Raw genomic sequence first — 20,711 nt, 5'->3', positions numbered from 1 at the left:
AGCTGAATCAACGGGATGCTGTAGCAATCAGACATGCCTATGAGTAACTATGCAGAATTCCAAATGAGAAGAGAAAGGACGGTAGAAGATGTAAAGACAAATTTGCCTCATTTCATAGTCCATCATTGTAGAGAAATACTAGATTATTTTAATTGTAATATTCTGTTTTTTTTTTGTCTTTTTCATTATTTGTTAACATTGTTTCAACTTTATAGCAAGAATGTCAAGCATTTTATAAGATATTACATTTATTGTTTATAATGACAGTATAAACACTCGCATGCCTGAAAACTGAACACATTATCATCAGTCAATCAATACTCAGTACCAGAGGTGACATCATTTTATTCTATCTTTGGTTCAGATAAAATGACTGGTTTACTAAGTGGTCAATAATTCATGCCCAATAATGAAACCCAAATGAAACTCCTTCCAAAAAAAAAAAAATATCAAGACAAATGATGTATTTTGTCATTAATCAGTAGTCATGCCTCACATGATAGAAACCGGCAGCAGTGCTTTCCATTTCTGGTGTGAAATGAGAGAACAGGAGGGTCCATTACAGCCAGCGCCTCTCCCCCGTTTTGGAGTCAAACAGATAGCTCCGTCCAGACACTGACAACAAATAAAATGGATTGCTACTGATGACTGTGTCATTTCTGTTATACAATGTTGATGGTAACATTTTAATTATCTTGTTTTTTCTTGATTATATTTCTGCAGTTTCACTAGACATGACTCTTACCTGGATCTTCAGCTTTCCCATCAAATCTCTACAACAGAAATATGAATACCATCACAACATGTATGCCCACAATGTGCACATATAGATTGCGATTACTCAACAGGACACATTCGGAATTCCAATATACTGCAGATGCATTAAACTGGACCTACCATGAGGGTTTTCTGCGAGTCTTCTTTGGGAAGGCTAGTGGTGCCATCTAGTGATGACTTTGAGTAAAAAAATGATCGCACATTTACGTTAGGAACACCAATAGAAAATTATAGGCTAAAATATCAAAGCAAATAAATTCTCTCACACATCCTTTCTCTCATATGACAGATGCTACATAACACAGTACAATGCCACACCATACAGATTTATGAAAGCTTTGAACATGGTCACACTAGTGCGCATAAATACATCAGTATCTAATCTGTTTCACCTGCCGAGGCTTTGCTATAGCAGCCATGTTAGGACTAACCTGATAGTTCTGATTGGCTGCATCTTGCTTCCTTGGTTCTTCACTATCCAGGCTGCTAAGGGAATACACAACCATCGAGGCACAGGAACATTGTATTCCAATAGTTATCTACAAATTAGCACTCACAAAGCACCATGTTGACACACAGCAAAAAAATCTAAAATTGTAGAGTACAGAGCAAAATCAAGAAAAAATAAGTCTTTGACCCAAACATGGAACTCACTGTATGTTTTATTCAGACAATGTTTTTCAGAAACTCACTTCTTCAGCAGATTGTCTGATGCTTCTGGGTCTGTTGTCGCACAAACTGAAGTCCTACAGGTTACAAACAATTATTTTTAAAAATTTTAAAACAAAAAAATAAATACAATTAAAAAAATTAAAACCAATTGCATGTGAGGGAAATTGCCATTTTCAGAACAGAAGACAATAATGCTACTCTGGAACTGGTGCAATGCAGTCAATATCCTGTACCTGCTACAACACCAATAAATAGCAGCTTAAAGAAAGCCTGCCACATCTCACTCAAATGACCAGATCTGTGCTATACTGCCTTTGGAAGCACAGGTCCTGGCAGCAGTCTTGTGATAGGACAGCCCCAGCAGACCGATGGCTGCTTTCTTGTGTTAACAGAAGAGACAGAGAGACATGGAATGGAATAGTTACCATGTCAGGATCTTCCAGATGAGCAGGGCCAGAGAGAGCAGGAGCAAGGCCCCAGTTATAGTCAGAACCACCACAAACCACCGGTCCGGGTCCCAAAACTCCTGCACTACAGTCACCACCTGAGGAGGCTTAGGCTGGTGGGGGGGATTATAGAGTCAAGATCATTTTCATCTTACAAATCATACAATGATCCACATTCATGGGAAAAAGAAAATAAGACATTCTCTAAGGAAATCTGCCTCTTTCACAATATACATACTGCACTTGACTATATTCATCAAATTATACCTTATTCATGCACATTTCTTGCATTTGTTTACTTGCTTAGTGGGCACCCAGTGTGTATCAGCAAGTCAAACTGTTTATATTGGTGAGCGCAAGAGAAGAGGACATAACATTTTTTGCCACACTTCTTTCATGGGTTTTAATGTAATGTTTCTCTGTGTAACACAGGACAGTCAGACTGGGCTGCATCTTAAGTTTGAGACAGGACAGCCCCGACTTGGCTCACCGTGGTGGTTGTGGTGGTGGTAGGCACAGTGGTGGTCCATGGAACCACGTAGATATAGGCCACGACATCGGTGGTGTGCTTGCCATCGGACACCGCGATGGTGACTTCGAACATTGTGCGGTCATACACGGCACCCGGTACATAAGAGAAGGCGTTTCTGGAGGACAGGGTTAAACCGTTCATCTGGAAACGGTCGACCGCAGCGCCTTTACAGAAAATACAGGTGGGGTAACGGTCAACCTCCATGAGAAACAGTCAGTGACTCTCATGCTAGGTCCCTCAGAGGGAGCATCCACACCACAGACACTCACACGTAGTACACATACTATGCTGCAAAATACATCAAAACCGGATAGTTTTGTCCCTGTATCTGCTTTTAAGAGCCAAATCATGTCATTTTCTCAGGCTCCTGTGCTTGTTGTGCTTAATTTGTTTCCGTGACTGCCTCCCTTCCTCTCATACATCTTGATCCGCTTGTAACACTATATTTAATTATTGTGTTATCTACGTCTGTGTTTTATTAAATTGCTGTGGTTTTGTGCTTTGGCGTCTTGGTCATTATGTCCATTATAGCAAATGAGAATGTTGTCAATTAAATTGCCTAGTTAATGAATAATTCAATTAAATCAATACAATAATGTTCCAAAAGATAATATAATGGTGGTGGAAACATGCAAGAAGCCATATTGTACTCACTAACTGATACACACACACACAGACACACACACACACAGCTGCACCATTGGTGATGGTGGCAGTGAGAGGATCCCTATCCCTGTCAGTGCAGCTCAGGGTGAGGATAGGAAGCCCTGCAGAGCGGGTGGAGAAGATGTTGGACTCATAGGAGACAGGGTCACACACCGGGGGGTTATCGTTCAAATTCTGCAACAGAACACCAGAACATCATGAGTCTTCAACCACAATGGCTACCCTAAATCTCTCTCTTTAAATCGTCTCCCTTAATGTTCTATGTTTTCTGCTGTGTAATCTCATTTAGATTTTCTAACCTCAATATTTCTAATACTTAGTATGCCATGCGCAGATATCCAGCTGTGAATCACCTGAAAGAACCCTGCTACTATCCAAACTAAGAGCCAGTCAATTTACATGTACATCTTTGCTCATCACATCAGTTGCTGCAGCATTCTTTCATTTACTAAAAATGGCTGGGGGACTAATTATTTGATCTGCCAGCTCAGACTTAAAAATAACAACTACTGTGAGCATTATTTGTGTGTGTGTGTGTGTGTATGTGTGTGTGTGAAAGAGAGAGAGAAAGCCTGTAAATGAATGTGCGTCTATGTGTGTGTGTGTGTGTGTACAGCAAAGACTCACTGTTCACACCTGTACTCTTATGGTGATATCCACAGCTCCAGTCCTCTGAACAGTGAGATCCACGTCTTGGCCAAAATCCACAGCCTGCACCCTCAGACTGTACACTTCCTTAACCTCAAAATCCAGGCTTCCTTTGAGGTACAGCTGTCCTACAGAGAGAACGGAGTGCAGTCCATGGCTGTAGTGTGCATCCGTGGCTGGGATGGCTGATCAGCAGCCAATAAGAGTAACAGAAATTTCTCCTATTTATTCCATTAAAATCAATGACGCATACTTCATAACCAAAATTATTTCAAATTTTAAAAATCTGTTTAGTGAATCCTGTTTAAACTCCTAATTATTCTGGTTGATTAATGCTGGTTGACTATCAAACTCTAAAAGAACTAGGTATGTGTTCACCTCCTACAGGGTTAATGGAGAAGAGGGCGTCTCCTCCAGGGAGGGAGTAGAGCAGGGCATCAAACCTCCAGTCTGCATCCATGGCCTTCACTGTCCCAACCACAGACCCCCACTGAGCGTCCTCCGGGACCACAATCTCAAACGGACCCACAAACTGGGGGTCAAACTCATTGACCGGTGTCACGGTGACCATAACCGGGATGACCGCTGAAACCCAGGAGGGGAACATATTAACTTGATACTTGACAAAATGACCAAATAGGACACATTTACAGAGACAAATTCCGTATTAGCAACCTAGACAGTTTATGAGCAATATCACAGACAACTCTGTTTTGGAATGCCTTTCTGCCCATTATCCCCTTACAATGAAAGCCTTAAAATGAACCCTGCCGAAAACTGGTTTATGATTATTAGTGGAACCTTTTTCTTGATAGCTTTTTAAAATGGCATTAGTATGTGTTCTCTCGTATACAACCACAGGACGGGCATGGTGAACTGACTTGTGAGGGGCGGAGCTCTGCTGTCAGTGACCAGGATGGTGGCCTCATACTGGAAGCTGTTGGTGGCGATTCTTGCCGTGTCATAGTCCAGAGTACCATTCACCTGCCAAGAGGATGCCACATGGAACATCGGGACAGGATCAGTGAAGGAAGTACTTTAAAATGTTGGGGGAAATTCATTTATGCAATATGATATCTTATATTAGAATATGTAGTTCTTCACTGAATGAGTTCTGTAACTGTTTATGAATAATGAATTCCAGAGTTAAGTCTATATAGTTGCATTCATATTTTTAGAAAAGTATCTAGTATTCAGAGTTATACTCCAAGATACATTATTTAATATATTCTCCCTACATGTGTTACATATAAACTACTCGTACAGAACATAGTGTTGTGAATTTCAAATCAGTTACTGTCTCAGGAGACAATCGTGGTTGCCTGGAAACTGGTTACCTGAAGCTGGCCATCCTGAAGGCGGAACTTATAGAGTGAAGCATCGTTGTCACGCAGTGTAAGTAACACATTGTGGTTGCTGATGTCAATGTCACCACACATCACTGTTCCCAGGCTCTTCCCTATTTCTGTAGTCTCTGGCACTGTCAACCTACAACATCACACCCTTCAGAGTCACTCACCCAGAGATCCAATCAAAATCTCTTCTGACGCTTGATAAAGGTTTCAAACATAATATATTGCATTAATTAGGGATTAGTGAAACACTTATAATTTGAATGAGTAAATCCTTTGGTTATATGCCTACTGTGTAAAGCTGTACAGTGCAGTGCAGTCCCCAGAGCTAAAACAATTCAGTGTCTGAATACATATGTCTACACACATAAATTGATAGATTTCTCATTGCCCAAAAGCATTAAAAGAAATAAGTATTGAAACATTAGGACAAAATAGTATTAATACATCTACTGCTGATACTACTAGTAATAAGAATAATAATTACGCTACTACTGTACCTGTACTATAATAATAATACTGACACTAATGGTATTTCACTGGAATGTACTCTCCCTCTAGTGTTCCAGAGGTGATCTTACACAAAGATAGAGGGGACGCAGAAGGGAGCATGCTCGTTGACATCCAGCACATTGACGGTGACTGTGGCAGTCCCACGCCGACCCTCGGACACACTGAAGGCCCTGACCAGCAGGACTCTCTGCTCCAGGGACCGGTCAGACTCCAGGTCCAGGTTGAAGGCAGTTGTAATAATCCCATCCTCTAACGAAGGGGGAGGGGAAGGAGGAGGAGTTTGTGAGGCCTGAGCCTCCGAGAGTTGTGCTCAGGGCGTGCTGAGAGCAGTACTCTTTGAATGAGTGTCAATGGGGAATGGCCACAGGTGAGGTGTGACTGCGGTAACACTTGTCATGTGTGAAGGTGACTAACTGTCATTGATGATTAGCATCTAATTATATAGTTTCAAACAAATAACAAACCCATTGAATGGCAACTCTTTTCCAACCATTAAGCAACAGGGTGTGGATTTAATAAAAACATGATTCAGATCAGGGAATGTAGAAGACATCTGTACTAAATGCGTGTACTAGATACACAGAAAAGGGTGATCTGGGTGTGGATTTTCTGACAGAGCTTTAAGTAATCAGTGTTAACCACAACAGTTCTCACCTCTGCCGATTTTGTAAGGAGGATAGCTTTGCAGGAAAGTGTATTGCACATCAGGAACTGTGGTGTTGGCTCTGACAGAGGCCACAATGTCACCAGCTCCTCCATTCTCAAAGACAGAGATGTCCTGTGACTGGATTCTGAAAACCCACCCAAAGGTCAGAGTTCAGCAGTACAGAACCTTTGACGGATTCTACAATGTATTCTTACTCATTTGAAAATATAACTAAGTCATCCATTTTCAACTACCTGAATTCTTTGTGTTTTTTTCTTAAGAACTTATGAGCAGTTCTAACTGAAATATTTTAAATGTACACTTTACTTTCTATGGCATAGTGCTTTTCATACATGGCACTGAAAGCACTTCAGAAGGATACATTATTTCATAAACAGTGCATGACATGCAGCATGTATTCTACAATAAGGAGGCTTGATGATGCCAAGCTGTAGATCCTGAAGAATGGCACCAAATGAATATCATAGTTTTATGAGAAAACTGGATAAAATAACTGAAGAGCAGATACAGGGGGGCTGAACTTACAGGAAATCTAGAGGCGGTATGAAAACCCTCAGGACCTTAATCCGGACTGTACCACTGCAATTGGCATCCTGTCTGTCTCTCACAAGCAACGAGAGTAGAAACTCCTACAGAGACAAATTTCAGTCCAATGGTTCAAATGGAGCTTTTTAATCATTGTAAATACATGGAAATATGGAACCCAGATTTCTCCAAAGGCTCACAGTGCACACCTGAGGACCATTCTGGTAGTCAAAACTTTGGTTGGAAATGACACCCCCTCCACCATCAATCATGAACTGTCCCTTTGCGGAATCGGGCTGGATTCCAATGATAGAAAACTGCAACACACCAGGAAAAAAAGATTCTATTATTCTGTCAATTGGTTTATTCCAATTGCTTATTTCCCACTCCTTGCATCTCTTTGCATCCTTTCCTCATTTCTTAACTCCACCTGGTGGTGGACATGAGGAAGAGATGCAAGGATGAGATACGAGGATGGAGGAACAGAAGCAACAGGCTCATTCCAATCACTTATTTTATTCATCCTCATCACCATGGTCCTTGGCTGACCTGGAAATCCATCGAGGTCTGTCATCTTTAAGGACGCATGATATATAAATGATCGACCTGTGGATCCACCTTTCTACATTTTCCATATCAAACATGGCTTCAGACTGATGCTTGACCAAGCAAGGATGTTCCATTTGCCTAATACACATTTCCTTGATTCCTCCATCCTCACATCCTTTCCTTGCTTCCTTTCCTTGAGTCCTCTATTAAAATTTAAAAATTGCATCATAATATTGATTTACTTACAGAGAGAGTGTCATTTTCATCTGGGTCGAAAGCTAGAACATTATAAACTAGTAAAGGAGCAGGAAGGCCTTCCGGGACTTGGACTTCAGCTCCTGCAAAAAAGTATGCGCTAGACTTTCACTCCTGCTCATAAAAGATAATTATTCAGAAAAAAAAATCACCTTCATCATCTGATGACACCTACAGTAGGTCAGGTTGTTCTTATACACTGCATATATCTAGAAATACATTTAAATTTATAAAAACTCATTCAAATGATATTGCATATTATTGGTATCACAGACCACGCATCACAGATCAGGCTATCATAACAAATACAGTTAGGGTGAGGACAGTAACAGATGGAGATTGTCACCTGGTAGCTGAAACAAAGGCTGACACTGCGGTGGTTCGTTCACGTCGATCACCTGCACGTGAAAGGTCTGCTCCACACGGCCACCCGCAGTGACCAGCGCCAGACGCACACTGTGGAGGCCCACTGTCTCGTAATCCAGTGAGTCATTCAGTACAATCTGCATGGGGGACAATACAGCCGCTCACCACTGCCTATCAGCATCAGAAGACCCACCGCTTCAGGCTGCAGCTGGATCACCCTGACTCAGTTCTGTCCAAATGTACAGGTACTGCTTGAATGAAAGCCTGAAGCACACCTGTCTGCTATTTATTAATGATGTACACTCGAGGCTGCTAACTAATGTATTCAAAACTGGCTTGGACTTAACAATAATTAATTAGTGCATGCTTAAACAAGGCCATCTCTGAATGTGCTTTCAGGCTTCAGGCCAAAGTGTCCACTGGGTTTTTTTTCCTATCATTTAGCAACCAATCTAGGACTTGGAGCTGCGTGGGACCAAGGTGTGTGAATCAATCATACTTAGTCATTGTGCTTAACATAAGTGCTGAAATACACCAGTAACGAGCAGATGCCGCATCCTCCCAGACTGGAGTCTTACACCCCAGCTCCAGCTCCAACAGGTCTTGGGTTTCCAAATGCTATATTATAGTTTATAAGTATTCATGTGGTTCTGGGCTCAAGCTCAGAACATCTAATATATTGTTATTATCATTAGCATCTATGCTTCAGCTTCAACAGAAGACATGACTGCCAATGTTCAAGGCTAAATAAGTGAGTCAGCAGGGAGGCAATCAAAGAACAAGTAATGCTCAAACCTGGACAGTGAAGATGTTGGAGGCATTGACCTGACTGACAATGGGTGTCTCAAACACTCTGGACTCTGGTATGAGAGAAACTATCTCCACGGTGGGACTGGGGTCAGCACTCTGCACTCGAAACTCCACTACCACACTCCTGGGACGGGTACTTTCCAAAATGGCCACAGAAGCAGGGAGATCGATGAAGCCTGCAAGGTACCCCATCCCCAGCACTGTTACCATCCTCTCACTGCATCTAATATATGTATATCTGATGACAACTACAGTAGGTCTAGTTGTTCTTAAATGCTGCACATACCTAGAATTACGTTATTAATACAATTTCAATTATATTTATTATGCTAATTATTGGTATCACAGACCATGCTATAACAAAAATATATAATTCATAACTCACGTCTGTTTTGAAAACTGTATATATACTATATATGGAACTTGAAACAGCCTGAGATTCAGTGCTCCACATAAATAACAATTTTTCACATTGTAAACATACAATTTGTCTGTAGAGGGTGCTGCCCCCCAAACATACTTCAAGCAGGCACAACAGCCATTATACCCTGAATTGAAATGCAGTGCTCCGCAGTATAACACACAATATATTTTCCTTTTTTCACATATAAAAATGATTGTACTTATTGGGAAATATAAGATGTATGGGAGTTGTTCACAGTACTGTATATCTACCACTGAAATGCATGCCTGGGAGATGAAGCAAATAAGCAAATTTTATAAAAATAAATTAATAAATAATTACCTTAATGATAGTGAATAGGCTTTTTAAACTTACTAACCTACTACAGTGTTTATCTATCATGAATATGCAGAGTAATGATTTCAGTTATGTTTTAGGGAGTGGAAACACTTTCATGGACTGAGAACTCACAGGCTGAACATGTTTCTTGCCAAGCTGGACAAGGTGAAAGTCCTCACCTGTAGCTTGGGTGGTTGTCTTAGGAGCTGGGGGTGTGGAGCTTTGAGCTTCTGTACAAAGAAACACGCACAGAAGGGATCACGGAGAGCACAGATACCTGCTCATTTGAGCTGGGATACATGATACATTTATTTAAAAAAAAAAAAAAAAAAACTTTAATGATAGTGAATAGGCCTTTTAAACTTACTAATCAACTACAATTTATATCTATCATGAACATGCCGAGTAATAATTTCAGTTATGTTTTAGGGAGTGGAAACTCTTTCATGAACTGAGAACTCACAGGCTGAACATGTGTCTTGTCAAGCTGGACAAAGTGAAAGTCCTCACCTGTAGCTTGGGTGGTTGTCTTAGGAGCTGGGGGTGTGGAGCTTTGAGCTTCTGTACAAAGAAACACGCACAGAAGGAATCATGGAGCACAGATACCTACTAATTTGAGCTGGGATACATGATACATTTGTGGTAGGAAAGAATTAGGAGTTCAGAAATTACATAAAGATCAGTACTTGTCTTACTTTATGTATCCAACTCTAATGAGTCAATGAGTGCCTTTAAACAAGATACTACATTGCGGCAGCAATAAATAAATAAATAAATAAATAAATAAATAATGTTTACTACTATTACATGTATTTATGTTCTATAATAAGTGTGTTTCATGTGACAAAGGCAATAAAATTGCCCGAAAACAAATTACAATATTAGTTTGCTTTTCAATAACTTTATCAAGACATTAAAATTCTTAAACTGTCAATGCCCAAAAAATTATTCATAAAGTCATCATCAGCTGTGCAGGCCAATTACCTTTATATTATTATTCAATTCTGTGATCAAGCTATTGTCCCCATTGTCTCTCTGTGATCAAGCTATTGTTCCCGTCATCTCTTTGTGATCATGATTAATACCTGAAAAGGACTGATGGGGGTTGTAACAGTTATAACACACGCTCACCTGTAAGAATGCACAGCTGGAGCAGATTCAGGAGGACCAGATGGAGAAGGGAGAGGTGAGCCATGCTGGCGGAATCACACTACTGCGATGGCCTTTCACTGAAGTGTCTGTGCTCTCTGGCTATGCTACACTGGGATGGGATGTGTCCAGTACTGCATTCTGTGTGTTTCTGATTGGGTTGCCCATGGCAATCAAGATTAGGGACCCTATAAACACCACCAAGCCTGAGAGGTGAAAAAAAAAAAAAACCTTTCTCAGTAGTCTCTGCCTAGTCTTGCCTATTTTACAACCCACCGTGATGGAGTGTACGTCAGAAATTATGACATCAGCAGTAAAAGTGAATACGGTATGAAATATCTATCACCACAGTGATGGATCACACACATCTTAATAAAAGCTCAGTAGAACTACAACATCCTTGCATAAAACTGAAAGCTACCAATGCTTCATTCAGTCGTTTGATGTGTGAGTAGTTTGCACAAAGAATATTTTCCAATGTGTTCCAATGCTTTTTCTCTAGCTTTAATCGTGCATTGCTAACATTTAAGGGCTGTTGCACAAAGGCTGACTCACAATTGTTCTCTTCCTTATCTTTTATTGTACACATCAGTATTCACTGCATAAAGTTGTCAGAGATGTTTTTATTGTCCCATCACTCAAGTAGAATATCCACATAAGAGCGGGTTATGGTGAGGCAATCCCTTCACTGTAAATACCTCTGGATACCTTTTCCCTGAAAGGTGCCATATAATTAAAGTTAAATATCACATTCTCCCCATAGTTTTTGAATTAGAGCAGGTTCTGCCAAGTAAACATTAGCCCAATGTCACCTTCCCCATCTAACACCAAAGCCATTAATGTGACATAAATGATAATGGATGGTTGCAGTGCTGCCTCATTACTGAATGGCTCAAAACAGCATGGCTGTTATAAAGGTAACATCCCAGTGCCAAGGGGCACCCTGGTGGTTTACATGTATGAATCACCAGGCAACTGTGAGGCCATAGTGTAGACCTTGGTGAGAGGATGATTCAGTGTTCTTGAGAGTCTCAATGCTGTCCAATACACATATTGTCATGGCTCCTTATTCCGTTTGCTGTGCGGCGTTGTAGGTTGTGCTAATCAACGCCGTTTTGTGCTAATCGGCTACTCAGTATCCCTGTTGAGGAAACTGAGTGCTGTTTCAGGTAACTGAGTGTGGTAATCTTCAGGACCGCCTGAGGGCGCTCCGTGATTGCTTTTGATTACGACCGATCGTTTGCACCTGATTGAGAGAGCTTATATACGCTCACGTGAGATCTGTTCTTCGCTTCAGTGTCTACTTATGTACACAAAAGCCGGTACAGAGAAAAGCTCTCTTAGAGAAACTGTGGTAAGAAAAAGGTATAGGATTTTTAAATTTAGCTTTTGTTTTGACTAGTAGTAAGACACCTGTCCTACTAGTCACCTAGCTTTAATTCTTTATTTTCCTTAAACGCCTTTTGCCTTCCTTATTTACGAGGCACCCTTTTCTTTTGCTTTTGTTCAGACTGCACGGCAGTCTTCCTAAAGTTCACTCACTCCTTACACCTTAGTTTCGTTCTCCTGCTGAGACATCTACTTTGTGTTGGGATATTCTCCTTAGGATCTGAGTATTTTCTTTTCATTACCCCTTCCTCAAATCTCTTACTGAGACCTAGTGGTTTCCACTTCGGTTGTAACTTAAAGAAACCCCCTTCTGAATTTGCGTGTGGTCGTTAACACTTCCCCACCCTCACACATACACACACACAATCTGGTCCGGAATTGTAGGCACCCTTGATATAGATTCCGAAAAATGTCAAAAACAACAAACGCTATTGCTGAGATATATAATTAATATTTTCCCTATATGTTGAATATTGTAATGATTCAATATAATCCTCCAAAGTAACATTTTTCTAATCATCATCATTGTTTTGCTGAAGGTCCACCTACATCCAAATTTCAGCCTCCTGGCCGAGGCAAGTAGGTTTTTGGCACAAACACAAAACATTTCCTGGCACACAGTAATTATGCCACTGATGTTAAAAAAGAGTCCCTGGACCACTGATAGCAAATGTGAATATGTACACACCACTGTCTTCATTCTGTAGAGATGCGTCTGTCTGTGGTGGGGAATTCTTCCATTGGATACCCTCGTTTAATGGTTCCAGTGTGACTTTGATTGAAACGAAACGAAAGCGTAGGGCCTATTTTCAGGCCCTTTTGTGAGAGTAATCTTTATATTTTTTTATCGCGAGTAATGGACGGGAGAGACATTACAATGCCTTCTGCCACAATAAAAGGAATGACAGAGCACTATCAAACATGGGCAGATATGGAGCAAAATTTTAATGGAACAGCCGGTAAATTAAAAACATTAAGTAGGTCTGTACAAAAGGGTCCTCTCAATAATGCATGTTGAAAAAGATAAGTAATTACTGAAAGCATGTCAGGCTTTTCAGTCAAGATAATTTCGCTCGTTATTTCTATTAAAAAACCAATAGTTCGTTTCCATTAGTAATGGTATCGGGTATTATGGGGGAACAAATGCATGACCATAACCATTAGGATAGACTATTTATCCATCTCTCACCCTGCATTCTATAGGTTGTGAATTACATATATTTATAACCACGGTCGGTCGAATCTGATGGATATCTAAGAGGGCTGAAGAAAGTGTGCCCACCCAGGACTGTGTCCAGGGTTTGAAACGTGTTTATTTAGGCTACATTAAGTTAATATAATCATATTCAATTGTAAAGTTCAACTCACCTATAGAGAAGTAGCCTGTATGAATGGTAATCGTTATGATCGCACTGTTAGAAGTAAGATGGAAATGCTGGAATATTTTTTTTCCTCCATGGGGCGCGTGTGCGTGAAGCGCTTGTCCTTCAGTGGATGTAGCGCTGCGGGTCCCCCATAATGCAAGCAACCCTATTATGCAAGAATGGAACGAATACCGTGATCCGAAGACAGAACCTCTGTTCGCACTAAATTAGTAGTATATCGTGCGCTAATTGGATCTTCTGAAGTTGTACACTTACAGTCTACTTCTCACTAGGTGGCGACAGAGCTCAATTCACGTTGCCAGATCTCGAGGTCTCGATATCACATGGATTGAGTGATGCTTGATTCGGTGGGTTAATTAATTAATTCGTTTATTTATATATGACACTACTCTGATTTCACACCTGAATTTACTTAGCTTAATTGGCAGATTATGTAGGCTACTGCAATAATTGCCCTTACGATTTTGACGTTTTGACGTTTGTAAATTGAAAGTCACCGGAAGATAATGTAAGGCATTTGTATTCATCACAGACCAATAACTGCAATATCAACAGAACATTATCTTCATCTACAGGATGTGTCTATTCTGAGGCAGTTTATGGACTTGGGAAAGTATAGTGATTCCTATGTAGCCTAATGCAAACTGTAGAACTAAATTTGGAAAACGTCATGACTTGATCGACTGAATTACAGCTTTAAGAATTAAAAAAAAAATGTGACATGAAATTTGAAGAAGCCTGCGTGTAGCCTCACATTGTCACGTTTGCGTCCTATAGTTCATAGTAGCCTCCTTGTTGTTGATTGTGTTGTTGCCTAGGTTGTTGGAGTTTGACTTAATTTGAGTCTGAATAGCATCAGTACCAAAAAATTTCAAAATACTTTGGAATCAAAGTAATTCTCTGATATACAGTACCGTCTTTCATTCCAACAAAAGCTGAATAGCTTCTCTCACCGAATATACCATCCAATTAGGGTATGTAACCTCATATGGTTCTAATTGAACTCCCATGGCCGATTTTATTTATTTATTTATTTTTATCATTTGTACATCTTCGTTTGTTCTAGTGCATTGAAGATTGTACATATTTATATGTTTGTTGGTATATTACGTTTCCATTCAAGCCTGCATGTCCCCCGAAAAATTATTATTATATTAAACTAATGTTGAAGTCAGAAACAGTTACGGGAATCACAAATACAGCATCTGTACAGCTCATATCTCGTATTTTAAATAGTTCACGTGAACACAAAACTCCAGTTAAAGCGTTTTGCAACTACGACGTCATGTGTACAAAATGTTTTATTTTCTTGTTTTTTTTTTTTGCACTAGAAGGCTGCTGCGTCGCCAGATCAGATTTCAGGTACGCTCCTATTGGATGATTAAACTATGCGCAGTTCTGACTGGCTTTCAACGCACATGCTGCAAAAGACGATGCAGACAAAATCGGGGCGGAATTTCTCAGACCTGACTTCAAAATTCAGAGGGTTGTTCTGTCACTTGGCGAAATCACAGCGATACGGATTACTCGTTCTCACTGGAAAACGCAGCTATTGACAAATGTAATTCAAAATATTGTACTAACTGTAGAATTTTAAATGTTTAAGAATATATCTTCATGTAGGAATGACTACTTTACACTGTAGCATAATATTCTCCTATAATCTATTTAGCAATTAATCATACCATTGGTTCTATTGCAGGAACAGCGATTCTGACTGTGAGTGACATACCAAGGAAAACAAATGGTAAGTTCTCAACATTTCATTGGTTTATTAGTATTTTCGTATTACGCTCCATACCATGTGGTGGGTCACCCAGTAGTAAAATATAATTGCTACAAATCACGCTAAATGCAGTTATCAGAAGAGTTGTCTGTGGATAGGCTACAGACATGTTCTCAGTAACTGGTTTGTTGCAAACATGTGCTTGCATCATTATACGAATTGCGTATAATTAAGGATCAGTAGCTAATTGTTAATGTCATGCATGCTTTTAAAAAAAAAATGTTTTAAATAAAATTACGTTTGACCATTATTCATCATTTACAAAATTAAATCGGTTGCATTTTGTGATGCTACAGCTGCAACCACAAAATCTTTAGTTATTAACATTATGTCGACCGATTGGTATATTGATAAAGCTTCGTTGAACTTTCCCAAGAAACAGCTCTTAATTTAATAGCATTGCGCGTGGCATATGGCGTGACATCTGCAGCGCAATCCCACACCGCTGGGACAGGCATTTGTCCATAGACAACCTAACTAGATATTGACGTCTTCAGGCTATCGTGTTGTTCTTCACCATGTGTTGCAGTAAGCACAACCAAATGGTGCTTTTGAAAGTAGGCATACTGACTGTCCAAACCAAATAACAACTTGACGAGTGAATTAGCAGCCGGAAGATTTTAAGCTCTATACATGGGTTGATGGGGTAAAAAAAAAAATTGGCTCGACTTTTCGAAATGCTGTTAATTAGTACAGTTATGTAAGTAGAATAACTTAAGATGTGAGTACGTTGGAACTGAACTGTTGTATGCGGGGATAACATCACTGTTTATATTTTCAGAATAAATAGACTATCATGAGGTTAACAAACTGTTAGGTGAACGTATTTACATTCTGTTAGATGTTTATGCATTCACTGACTTTGCACCAAAATAGTCTAATTGACTAAATTATTATAAATGAGACATTGCATAAACTAACATATTTAATGTAAAATACTAAATATTTAATGTAAAATCTCCAAAACATTCTCAAAGGTACAAACCAATGCTGATTGTGTAAGCTATGCAACTATGCAAGCACGCTCTCTTTATTTTAAAATATTAAGAAAATCTGTGTAAAAAACAACATACATGGTGCATAATTTATTCATAAGTAAGTAGCCATGATTTTTTCAACACTTTTGGGCAGAGCTAACAGAAAACAAAAGACTGTATATGATCTTTTTTTTTTTTTTTTTTACTTCTACAAAGGAATACATGTGCAAATGCAAACCCCTGTAAATAAAGATCCGTCATACTTGTAGACAGGTGGCGGCCTTGTGGAGCCTTTAGCTTAGACAGCGATATTAAGGTTTAGCCTTGGTGCCTTATCTCTGTACTGAGAGCGATTCGTGTTCTCAAGTTGCAGCGGTAATTAACAGAGCAGCGGTGAAAGCAAACGGAAGCAGGGGTGTAGGGGCGGCGGGGTCGCAGCAAGCCTCTAATGCTTCAAACCACAGCTCAAGGTCCTCTGGCACCCCAGAAGCCGTAGTGGGTTGTGGGCGCAGCCGCAGGAAGTGACAGCATGGAAAATAAAACTTTCTTCTGTTTGAGAGTTCCAAATGGAATTCTGTGGGTTTGAAAGATGCAACACTTCCTCTGTTCTCTACAATCCCTCATGCATTCTTGTGAAATAAAGGTTCCCCCTTTCTTGCTGAATAAAACAGTTGTTTTCCCAGCTGTGATAACATTTGGTTGTCACTGATTTCTCAGTGCAGGTCTGAAAGTTTATAATGGGGAGGTGTTTTATACATTTGGTAAATGCCGAGTTAATCTGCTGAGTCTATTGAGAGAAATGTAATGTCAGTGAAAATGTAACCAAAATTTCACTCTAAAATTTTATGTTTTTGTATTTAATCATTACTTATTCTGCGAAAGTTTCAATGAGAAGATGCCCTAGAAATATACTTATATTATGACTACCAACCTTAAATGAATGCGGTTAGCTCATTAACTGACTTTGCAATAATGTCACAGAAAAGCAGTTTTTTGTTTGAGCCATTGAGCATTGTGAAACATATACGAATAAATGTTTTTTCCAAGATCTTTCAAAATGATAAAATCTTCAAAATACAGAATGTGCTCACATGCAGTCACAGTCCTGTCTGTTTACACTTATGCAACGAGTTCATGCCTGTATGAGCTGAAATTTCCAGTTTGATGATACTGATAATGATTCACTGCCAGTTGTACTCCCATTGTTTAAATTTAAGTGTGCACTTTCCCTACCCATTGGATGATTTTGGCCTTTTCAAATTTCATACCATGAGTCAGACTGAGTGGAAAATTCTGTCTTTTTGAGTTTACCGTTTTATGTTTTGCTCATCTTTTTTTTTAAGGGCAGAAAGCATTTCCCTTCAACATAGTTCCTGCAGTCTCCTTCCACATGCCAGCTTAAAATCTTAAACTTAATGTATGCATTTACATAAATTATTTATATTCATGTATATATTCTTGTACATATCTTATGACAATAAGTGCTTTGCAGAAATAAAGCACTATAACATAAATAATTCAGGACTACACAAATAACAGGATACCCTTCATTATTAAGGATTTCAGGCTTCCCCACCATAAAGAGAGGTAAAATAAAACAGTAAGACAATACAAATAGGATACTGAATTTTATAGGATAAAGAAATCCAATTTCTAAATAAACCAGATTATATCTAAGTATATATGATATGGGTTTGAGCTGATTCAGAGTCTAATTAAGTATTTGCATAACATTTTGATATGAAGTAACATTTCAGGTTTTTTTACTTGAATGTATTAAAACTCTGTAGTAAAATTCCTCAGGCATGGAAAGGTGGTTTTAGGATACAATATGATGTAAGTGCAAGGAGGTAGTTTTGAATTGACAGTAGTTCAGTGCCGTACCACAGTGCCTTCGGTGTGGGAAAGTATTTTTGGATCTAATGTGATGTAGGCGTGGAGAGGCAGTTTTGAAAAGCGTGGAGCTCGCCGTTGCATTGGGCTTGACGGGGGAAGGGATTATACCGTTTAGCGTGACGTAGGATTGGGGAGGCTAGTTTTGAACTGAGTGCAGGCGGTTGGAGTGTTGCAGCGCAGCAGGTGTGGGAACCTGGGCAGGTAGAGCAGGTCTCAGTACAGCTGAGGAGCTGGGCGCGGGCTGGGAGCCTTCACATAACAGCGCTTCCTGGGGGGAAAACAGGACACGTCACTGAAGCGAAACTTAGAAAGAGACACATGGACCCTGCGAGCCTGAACCTGTCCCAGGAGCCGGGCTAAAGGGGAGAGGCAGTGACTCAGAGAGGAAACCCCACTAGCAAGAAGGAGGAAGAGGGACGGAGGGGAAAGACGTTGAATCTTTTATACTTTATAGCGCTGTTTGTTTTTCACTATAATAAGATAAGAATCTCAGATTCTTTCTGTTTTACTTTCTCTCCACTGGGAAATGTATAATTAAATATGTCTGACGGTCTTTGATGAGAATGGTCACAATATTAAACAGTGGCGCAAGAAAAAAGACTCATTTGCTGGGTGGCAGTCACATTTGTTTTTAACTCCAGCTGTGAAACATAGGCCGTGATGGAACACTGGAGGATCTGTGTGTGACCGACTGTCCTTCTCTCTTCCCCCTCAGCTGTGCCTGCGGGAGTCTGGAGACTGCCTTCGGGAGCAGATGCGCTTCATGATGAGGTCCCTGCAGGACCTGAAGCAGATGAGGAGGACCTGCGTGGCCCCCGGCCGCCCGCCCGCAGTGGCGCGGGCCTGCCAGCAGCGGGAGCGGCGGACGCGGCTGCGGTCGTCGGAAGCCAGCGAGGCCAGCGAGGCCAGCACGTACGACTCGGCCTGCTGCCTGACCGCGACCGCGGAGGAGGAGGAGGAGGGCGGGGGCAGTCAGCTCAGGCTGATGTCCCCCAGCAGCGAGAAGAGCCTGGAGTTCGACTCCGGCTACTCAGAGGCTTCCTGGCAGGACGAGGGCGTGGTCCTGAGGCGGACCAGGAACGTGCGCGTCTCCACCAGCGCCTGCCTCCGCACAAACCGGGCCCCCGGCGACCGGGTCCGGCCCAAATCCACTTCAGACGCTTGCCTGGAGCGCTGGACCTCCTTTGAGGCCAGTAACCCTGAGGACTGGACCACGTCGCTGCTCACGCGCGGCCGGAACCGGCAGCCACTAGTGCTGGGCGACAACAGCTTCGCCGACCTCATCGAGAACTGGATGGACCTGCCAGACTACCCCGACAAGGCCGAGCTCAAGCCCACCGCGGGCCGCCGCCTGGCCAAGGACTTCCTGGTCAATGTGCGGCGGAAACTGGCGGGAATGGCGAAGAACTCAGAGGGGCGGGGGAAGCCGGCGGACTCCTCTCGGGAGAACGAGGCTTCAGCGGCCCCCAAGCGCCTCTCCTGCCCTGTGGGCTTTCAGACGCGAGTGCCCTTCTTCCACAAGTCGCACACAGGCCTGCACGAGCTGGGCACAGACTTCTACCGCTTCACTGCCCTCATGAAGACGGGTAGCCGGCAGCCAATCATCTGCAACGACATCATCGGCTACATCTGACTGTTGTCAAGGCAGTGGGCTGCTTTCTCTCTGTATCTCTTTCTTGCATGGACAGTTCCCAAAATGTGAATTTATTTTTATATGATACATTTCTGCCAATATTAATGTTATGTGTGTTGTAATAATAAATGCATTTTCATCAGGAAAGATGTAAAAATAATGTCTTTTTGATGGAGTCAGTAATTCATGTATTTATTTCAATATTTTCAGAAAGTACACATTACATTAATGGAATGAATTAAGTCATTGAGTTATGAAAATGAATGCTGTTACAGGCAAACAAATACCAACAATGTAAATTAGTCCTGGAAATGTCATTAAAGAGTCAAATTCAAAACCCTCCCTTGAGCAACTACAAAGCAGAGCTAATCAAAATCCTAATGACAGTCACGCAGGAAAAAGTCACCTGATTCCAGTTTTTGTTCTGAGAGCTTTAAAGCAGCTTTTTACCACGAAATACACTTAATGATCAAAGAGATGTTTAACCAATTTCGGAAAGGGGAAATGTGATTATCATCATTCGTTTATCCATCAGTTTATTAAGGATGGTGACACCAGAATCCGAGGGCCCCTAGAGTGTGGGAATGACAGAGTTTTGTTACTAGGCCTTATGCTCTGTGTGCTATTGACAGTAGACTGAGAATAACACAGATCCTCCAGGTGTCAGACTCCAGAATAATCTGCTCGATTCAGGACACACACAGTTGCTATTAGAAAAGTAATTAACAACACAGAGTACCAAATTACAATTTATTTTACTCCCAAAATCCTCGGGTAATCGGCTTTGCCAAAACCATTTCTAGAAGACAGAAGTGCAGAAAGGTTAGAACTGATCTTGCTAGTCATAAATAATTCACCATGCATAAACAAACAACACAGCCTGAATGAGATTGAATAATTTAAAAGCAACATTGAATGCCATTTTCACAATTTGTCAGGTGTGCAATGATGTGCCAGTACCAGTGTTTTTGTTCTA

General features: G+C 40.9%; 2 protein-coding genes across 2 annotated transcripts; one reads left to right on the top strand and one right to left on the bottom strand.

The window, feature by feature from the left end:
- Nucleotides 1-513: 513 nt before the first annotated feature.
- Nucleotides 514-10,854, bottom strand: LOC118211406 (cadherin-related family member 4-like). Its single transcript, XM_035388595.1, has 18 exons — nt 10,652-10,854; nt 10,031-10,081; nt 9,700-9,750; nt 8,764-8,954; nt 7,949-8,105; nt 5,675-5,855; nt 5,079-5,229; nt 4,623-4,725; nt 4,120-4,326; nt 3,730-3,869; nt 3,126-3,267; nt 2,386-2,591; nt 1,875-2,008; nt 1,470-1,523; nt 1,209-1,263; nt 898-954; nt 746-773; nt 514-615 (listed from the first exon to the last, which is right to left on the bottom strand). The coding sequence occupies exons 1-18, from the start codon at nt 10,713-10,715 to the stop codon at nt 560-562; spliced, it is 2,028 nt and encodes a 675-aa protein (XP_035244486.1). The 5' UTR covers nt 10,716-10,854; the 3' UTR covers nt 514-559.
- Nucleotides 10,855-13,934: 3,080 nt separating this feature from the next.
- On the top strand, nt 13,935-20,077 carry inka1a (inka box actin regulator 1a). The gene is made up of 4 exons (XM_035386965.1): nt 13,935-14,417; nt 14,775-15,004; nt 15,146-15,190; nt 18,818-20,077. The coding sequence occupies exons 3-4, from the start codon at nt 15,188-15,190 to the stop codon at nt 19,733-19,735; spliced, it is 921 nt and encodes a 306-aa protein (XP_035242856.1). The 5' UTR covers nt 13,935-14,417; nt 14,775-15,004; nt 15,146-15,187; the 3' UTR covers nt 19,736-20,077.
- Nucleotides 20,078-20,711: the final 634 nt, after the last annotated feature.

The sequence above is a fragment of the Anguilla anguilla genome, chromosome 13 (assembly GCF_013347855.1).
Source record: "Anguilla anguilla isolate fAngAng1 chromosome 13, fAngAng1.pri, whole genome shotgun sequence".
Lineage (NCBI taxonomy): Eukaryota > Metazoa > Chordata > Actinopteri > Anguilliformes > Anguillidae > Anguilla > Anguilla anguilla.
The sequence above is the reverse complement of the archived record's forward strand: the minus strand, read 5'-3'. Positions and strand labels throughout refer to the sequence as shown.

What these genes read in the sequence shown, in the direction of transcription:
- LOC118211406 (XM_035388595.1), bottom strand. Translation starts at nt 10,715, where the DNA reads ATGGCTCACCTCTCCCTTCTCCATCTGGTCCTCCTGAATCTGCTCCAG. An exon ending in GCCTTTGTTTCAGCTACCAG is followed by an intron (nt 5,856 to 7,948) that starts GTGACAATCTCC and finishes CCCCTTCGTTAG; the next exon opens with AGGATGGGATTATTACAACT. An exon ending in ATATCACCATAAGAGTACAG is followed by an intron (nt 3,268 to 3,729) that starts GTGTGAACAGTG and finishes GTTCTGTTGCAG; the next exon opens with AATTTGAACGATAACCCCCC.